The sequence below is a fragment of the Cryptomeria japonica genome, chromosome 4, assembly GCF_030272615.1.
Source record: "Cryptomeria japonica chromosome 4, Sugi_1.0, whole genome shotgun sequence".
Classification (NCBI taxonomy): Eukaryota; Viridiplantae; Streptophyta; class Pinopsida; order Cupressales; family Cupressaceae; genus Cryptomeria; species Cryptomeria japonica.
In genome coordinates, this window is record NC_081408.1 from 725,002,670 (window position 1) to 725,010,256 (window position 7,587).

Below are 7,587 nucleotides of genomic sequence, written 5' to 3' on the forward strand. Positions count from 1 at the left end.
CTAGTTGACCAGATATTGACGGTGATGATACTTGGCCTAATTCTTCCAAAGGGTTCTCGTGACTGGCCTTGGCTATTTCCTCAACCAAGAAGGTTAAGGAGAATGAAGAGGTAACAACTAAAGAAGGGTAGTCCTTCCCAGATGACAAATTTGACCCCATTGATGTATGGGGTCCTAAGGATGATTGTGGTTCTCCTTTGCCTCCTACTGCCACTGCCTTAACTACTTAGCAGTTTACCTTTTATTGTTTCTACTTCCAGGTGTTGCTTGTGTTTTTGTTTAATGCTTTTTCCTCGTGCTGCCCATCTGACTCCTAATGGTTGATCCCATATCCCCCTACTTTTTTTTTGTGAATAGTGTACTTTATTTAAATATTAATGGAATTTCTTATTCATAAAATAAAATAAAAATATCAACAAGTTATAAAAATCAAGTTTATTTTTAAAACAAATTTTGATTGGTACAAAACAATTGATTAGTTAGGCTTCTTGGAACACTTTGTACTTGTTTGTAATTGCATTTTCAAGAGGTGAACATGTAACACTGATAAGGATATAACAATTTAATGGATAAATTAACGTCTTTTAGACATCCACATTGGGATATGAAGGGTCATTCTTTACATGACTAGGATTGGAAGGAGAAAGGTTGTCCATTAGGAGATTTGGAGAGTTATTGGATAGATAAAACATAAAATTAATAGACATATATTATTACTTATGCATACAATTCTTAGTTATAGTTTTTAAATACAATTTCATTATTTTTATATACTCTCATATCTTTTCTCTTTGGTATTCTTTTCTCATTATTTATTTATACCTTAGTCTTTTTGCAAGATACATATAAAATGTAGGACTATATAATAATGTATTATTTACCTCTTTTCAGTCCTTCTTGTTACAGATATTTGTCCAGTCTAGCATACCAAACTGTAGGGGATTATTTGAGTCCATACAATGCCTTCTTTAGTTTGTACACAAAATTGTTATCTTGTTCAATGTATACCTCTTCCTCAAGATTCCCATTTAGGAATCTTGTCTTATGTCCATCTAATATACTTTGAATATTTTGTAGACCGAGAATGTTAAAAAATTCTAATAAGCTCTAGACTTGCCATGGGAGCAAAGGTTTCTTCAAAATCAATATCTTCTACTTGAGCATATCCCTTACAAACTAACGTTGTCTTGTTTCTGATCACTTGACCATCTTCATTCAATTTGTTCTTGAATACCCATTTGGTCCCAATGACATTCTTATCTTTAGACCTTATCTAGGGGAGTCGTTTTTGTTTCCTTCTTTTGGCTATTCATGTTCTTGAGACTTCTTGGGCACTTTTAGGATAGTCCATCGCATTCGTGAACTCCTGGTGACCAATCCTTGCCTTTAGATTGCTCATTGGTCAAGATAGATGTGTGTTTGAAGGATGACAACACGAGTGCTAGTCTTTAGAGATACTATTGTAGAGATTAGACACTATGCCCTAGGTGGACTTGGATGCCCACCCAAGACACTATCGCACAGAAAGACACTAACATGATGCGTTGACGAATGCAATAATATTACTTACACCAAATACTAATAACTTACTTAATTTTAAAATATAAATTTTTACTAATAAATTTGAAACTTTTTCCATTTAAAAATTACTCTAAATTATTTTTAAATTTTTCATTCTTAAATATTGTTCACATGTTCTAAAAGAGCCCAAGAAATTAGGCAACTTAAAACCTTGCGTAAATTGTCAAAACTCGAGACAATTAAAAAAGTTACCTTGTCTTAAATGGTCCTTGAAAGAAAAACTATCCTTTCAAGGAGAATTCACGATCTACACACTCTCTTTCTATATTGGGAGCTCACATTTTATAAAAATTGACGTTTTAAGTATTTCTAGTATCAGTAAGAATTTACGAGAATGGTGTACCTGCGCCATGGGTAAGAGCTGGATATAAAAACAGAAACAATAAATACTAACAGCAAAATGAAATGGCAGAAACAAAAAAAAGGATATACAAGATGTTCCTTTCATAATTATGAACATACCCATTAGAGAGAATCCCTGTAAAATATAACATGGTCAATGAATTATTTAAGAAAAACAAACTAGTGCTTTCACATCAATTGGGTAGTGGACTGCAAGCATTAAGCCTTAGGAACCTTACATTATCTAGATATTCAAGCCAAAAAACTTCACAGTTCTCATCTAAACCGACTTAATCTACAGGAAGACAATGAACACTGAAGAATCTTAATCTAGATTTTTGGGTTGAGTATTTTGTTAACCTACAATCTCCATGGGACTGTAATAAGAAATACAAGAAAGGAATAGTTAAAATAATATCATAGACATGAAATGAATGGCTCAGATCAATAAGTAAAAGTCTTCTTTCCTCAACTAGTGGGGTTTTAGAGTTAACAAAACGTTTGAAGAACGTCTATAGAGTTTGTGTCATGTTAGGTAACGAGATACATCAATCCATCTGTCTTTTGTACTATTCAAGATCACAGAAACACAAGAAAAAATAAAAAATAAAAATGATTTTATCTCTCAACATGGTTACAGAATCAGGTAATTTAGACTTACTCAGATTTCTATTCATGAGCAAGTTTAGATTACTAGCGCTGCACCCAATTTCTATTGAAGCCTGGTACATGGACAATCAATCTGTGTTACAATTGTAAATGGCAAAACTAGCAGCTCAGGTTGTCTTATTTACTGCATACCTTTCTGATAAATTTTGAGAATTCAGAGCAGTATTGAAAGAGAAGGAATTGAGAGAATTACTGGTGGAAAAACACAAGCCTGCCATAGAATTGATACTGTCCTTGTTATTACCAGTACCCATGGATTGGAGGGCATTAACCTGGGCCTTGAGAAACTTGAGATAGTTGGCTGCTTCCTCTAGCATGGAAGCTGTATCCATTTTAGTAGCACCTGGAACAAGCCTTTGAAGTATTCTTATCTTGTCACTGATCCTTTCCCTTCTCTCACGAGCTGAAACTGTTTGTGGAACACTTGAAATCTTGATATTCTTGCGCTTCATGGGCTTGTCCAAGACTTCAGTCCCTAGATTCACAGGTCTGAAAGCTGCAGCCCTGTAAATCATTTCTCTCACACTAGCAATGGCTTCTGCATCTGGTTCTATTCCTGCTGGATCTGCTTGGCCAAAAACAAGGCATGAAGATGATGAAGTAGAGGAGGAATAATTGTAGTGTGTTCCAAGCTGAGGATTAGCTTCATGTGTTTTGCCTTTGGCTTTGGATTTGGGTTTGGTTTTGGATTTGGGTTTGCAATTCATGGCCTTGGATTTCATGGTGATGGGATCCGAAGAGCCTTGGGAATGAGAATTGGATTGATTCTTCTCATTACTATTACTGTGTCTTTGTACCGAATAAGTCATAATACTGCTGGTACTTTTTTGTGGTGGGTTCTGAGCAGACAATACCATGGGTTTCATATTGTCCTCTGTGGTACTAGTTGCTGAGATCCCACCATTATCAGAGGAAAGTACGCTGTCCAATGATTCAATGGTGGACTGCAGGCTTAACAGCTGGTTGGCATCATAAGTATAACACAGCTGCATTAAATCATTGCATGATGAAGGACCAGCTTGATCAAAAGAGCCACAGTAATTTTGGTTCATCTCATGCTTGGATATGAACATATCAGTAGCAGCAGTAGATGAATCTGGGATTTCTGTGGGTGAAGCATATCCCCAGCCTCTTACAGATCTGGAGCTTGTATGTAGTGAATCTGCTGCAGTTTTATCCATGGAGCTTGGAATCACTAGCTGGCCTGTCATTTGATTTGTTTGATGAAGTGGGTATTGATGAGCAATGACACTGGACTGTATCAGTTGATTACCAATAATATCAGATTGCTGCTGCATACCCAAATGATAACTTTCATAAACGTTCCCTGAGATTGAGTCAGGCATTTGACAAGAAAGTAAGGTCCTAGAGGCCCATGGATATGGATTTGATTCTCCAGCCAGAATAAATGAGTTGTCATTCCACACTAACTTCTCCATAGATCAATATATTTCTTTCCACTATTAAATGTATACACACTGCTACAAACTAGTGTTTGTTGATTATGGTAAACGCTTCAAAAGAATCAAACCCATACAAAGAACTGAGAAAAACACCCCAGTTTGATAAGTTTTCCAAGTTCGGCTTCAAATTTAATTGATTCTTCCTGCTGCAAAACAGAAACTAATTTTGTATTAGGGTACAAAAATGCTAGCAAAGGTATTGTGCAAGAAACCAAAGATCTGGGATTCAAAAGTAACCCATGTCTACAGCGAACCTGCAAACTTTTTATTCTAGTGCCATATTCAAACGAGCATGAAATATAGAATGATTCCAAGCAAATGCATTATTTTATTAACAATTATTATTGTACAACTGCTCTGGCTGGCACGCATAGACAATATTACATGGCCGTTGTCCCAGAATGCTTGACAAATGTACAAGAGTTGTCTGCATATTCCAATCATTTCAAATGTGAACAGCTCAGTAGAGGTCACGAGGACTAATTGACTTGAGTAGGCCTTCTGCTTATTTTACTGCAAATTAGACTCAGGCTAATTGACTTGTGTAGATGTTACTGCAAATTAGTATTCCTTCTACAGACAACCATAACTCTTATTGATTGACTAGTTTCTCTGAGCAATAAGAAAATAAATGTTGAGCTTTCTAACATTCTGATGATAAATCATGGTGTGTGTTCTGTTATGTTGATATTAAAAAAATTCATACAATCAAATCCAAAAATGACAATGACAGTCTCATAGATTGTGAAAATCCCACAAGATTTGTTCTCAGAATCTCTGGAACACTGAACTACTCATGATTAGACATGACCAAGAACAAACAAGAATATATATCATGGAAAATTAATGCTTATGTGACTAATCTCACACAAAACAAATCTTCAACTCTAAAGCTTTGGTAATCCAATATTTTTTCTTCTTACAAACAGCAAACACATTATGGCTAAGCTCACAGTGTGGAGATAATCTGTTTGAGAATCAAATCATCAGCTGCAGTGACATGGAAAGGACTCTCAGTGACTTGGAAACAACTGCCCATAAACAAATCATATGTACATATATAGTAAAACTACATTCACTTTGTTTTTTGGTTGGCAGTGTATAACTGTGTGAGAATCTTCTGGTATTATCCAACTACATTCTTTTCTCTGCAGCTAAACAGAAACTAACTTACATAGAAAACTATATTAAACTAAGCTAAACTAAACTTTTATCACATATCTAAGAGAAGATACTGATGACTCCATGCATGCAGCTGTGTGCTCACCATGATAACAAAACAAAACAGAATGAACTTCATTTACCTGCTGCTCAAGCTCTCTTCAAGACCATGAAATGTTGTATTGGTTTCATCAATCCTTCCATTTCAACAAAGCTTGGCTTCTTATCTGCCTTTCCCACCCACATGCACGTGTCTTCTGTAGCAATGCTAGCAAATTGCTAGTAAAGAATCTTCATTGTAAGAACAAATTCCACCAACCATTATACAACTAACATATACTATTGGTTTAAACCTATCATCTCCTCATTCTATAGAGATTTAGAAAGTAACTTTCAAAGATGAAATCATCATTAATGTACATCAATTCAGTTCTGGGTTACGTTTGGCTAGTGGAGAGACTAGTTTCACATGTGGTACATCAGGCCACTTTGTTTTTTTAGGCGGGACACATCATAGTGGGAAAAAGCTCACTTGATGCTTCTCTGCCCATAGATTGGGTATATGGGCTAAATGTCAACTTTATCTAGATATTGAATTCATATGAAAAGGAAAGGAAGGCTGTTTTTTATTTATTTGGTCATTCCATCGATTTAGTTTACTTATTCTAGAATGGGCGATCCTCAAAGTCACATGAATGGAGACTCAGGTCACGCTCAAAACCAATACTTTGCTGATTTTATGCCATTAGCTTTAAAATATCATTTTGAATTCGAAGGGCTCTTTAAATGTAGGATCATAGTAGCTAACCTAGGCTAGAGAAAAGGAATTTAAGGTTTGTCTGTGTAATGGTAAAGTTTGTATATTTGTGTTATTTTATATTTAGTTTTGTATTTATTTAAGGGAAATAGTTTGATGTATTTAATTTTTTTTGTAATTTTGTATAGAATTAGATCTATTATTTTATAATATTTGCTTTTTTTTTTATATGTATTTTTATATATCTACATCTTTTACCTTATTCACATGTTTATACATTCATATACGTTTTCTTGCTTCGCTTGTTTTTCACACCCACTCTCGCATATAGTCCATGCACATACTATCCATCACAATCTAGCTCCCTTTATCTCTCGTAACTAGTTTGTGGTTGCCAAGATTTCTTTGTAGTTGTAGACTTATTATGTTCTATTTTTTTATATTCAAATATAATTAAAATACCCACTTTACTCTTCTTTCCTAGAGCTGATCAATTTTTTTTGATATTTTTCTATGTCCTTTTATTTAAACACATTCAACTAATGTACAAACATTGTTGCATAAACATGTCAAACAACTCCATGTACAATTCAAAATAGATTCTCTGATGAAACATTATCATTGATAGATTGTTAACGCCTCATGGGTTGAGAATAGTAGGAGAGGAGGTTGTGGGAAGAGTAGAGTCAACCACAAGAAATAAAAGGAAGATATCATCTAATAGAGAAAAGTAAAGAGCTCACAAAGAGCTACACGTAGAGATGGGAAATGAATATATATAGAGGTAACACATAAGATTTTGAAATAAAACAACTCAAGGAAAAAGTTTAAGGTAGAACCTAGTTATGAATAGTGTTGATTAGTAATTTACATTATAATGGGAAAATTTATACTAAATATGAGAATTTTTGTAGATGTGGGATGCGACTTGGGAAACATCCTCTATAATTTTAAAAGTGGGCTCTTTTTCTTTTGAGTCTCTAACCTATTTCAATTCTTGGCATATAGAGAAAAAAGGGAAACAAAAATAAAACTATTCTAAAAGGGAAATACATTGAGATTAGTGAAATTATAGTGACCTACACATAATAGACTATCTTGTATTAAACATGGAATTAGTCTGTAGTCATGAAGAGAAGATGATATGCATGATCAATTTAAAAAAAAATGTTATGCAAGATATTCAACATCCATTCAATCCTTCAATGTGGCATCAATGAAAACTAGACATCTACAAAAGCAATTACAGGACAAGTGAAAGAATTGCACACATGTAAATTAGGGAAATAAATGACAATATAATAATCAAAACTAGATATCTAAAGTGAAATCAATGAACTAACTTCATACATTTATCAATTGTCAATTGATGTTTGAAAAGTCAATAGACGTAGGCTCATGCATACATTAAGAGTTAATATGAATTCAAAATATATTCTAGAGGTTTGATGGTTTTATTATGTATCTTCAAAAAACATAAAAAAATGATGTATTCTCTTTTCACCTTCCTCATTTTATCAAATGAACAACAATATATATCAACTTGTTATCCAATAATTTTTATCTTTAACACCAAATCTTAATATTTCACAATTTAAATAATCATTCAAATCT

At 33.9% G+C, this 7,587-nt stretch overlaps 1 protein-coding gene across 1 annotated transcript; it reads right to left on the reverse strand.

The window, feature by feature from the left end:
• Positions 1 to 2,526: 2,526 nt before the first annotated feature.
• On the reverse strand, positions 2,527 to 5,518 carry LOC131027494 (uncharacterized). Its single transcript, XM_057957578.2, has 2 exons — positions 5,360 to 5,518; positions 2,527 to 4,201 (listed from the first exon to the last, which is right to left on the reverse strand). Exon 2 carries the CDS (start codon positions 4,029 to 4,031, stop codon positions 2,700 to 2,702), a length of 1,332 nt encoding a protein of 443 aa, XP_057813561.2. The 5' UTR covers positions 4,032 to 4,201; positions 5,360 to 5,518; the 3' UTR covers positions 2,527 to 2,699.
• Between the last annotated feature and the right edge of the window lie 2,069 nt (positions 5,519 to 7,587).

Coding starts and splice junctions, on each gene's coding strand:
- LOC131027494 (XM_057957578.2), bottom strand. CDS start 4,031: ATGGAGAAGTTAGTGTGGAATGACAACTCATTTATTCTGGCTGGAGAA.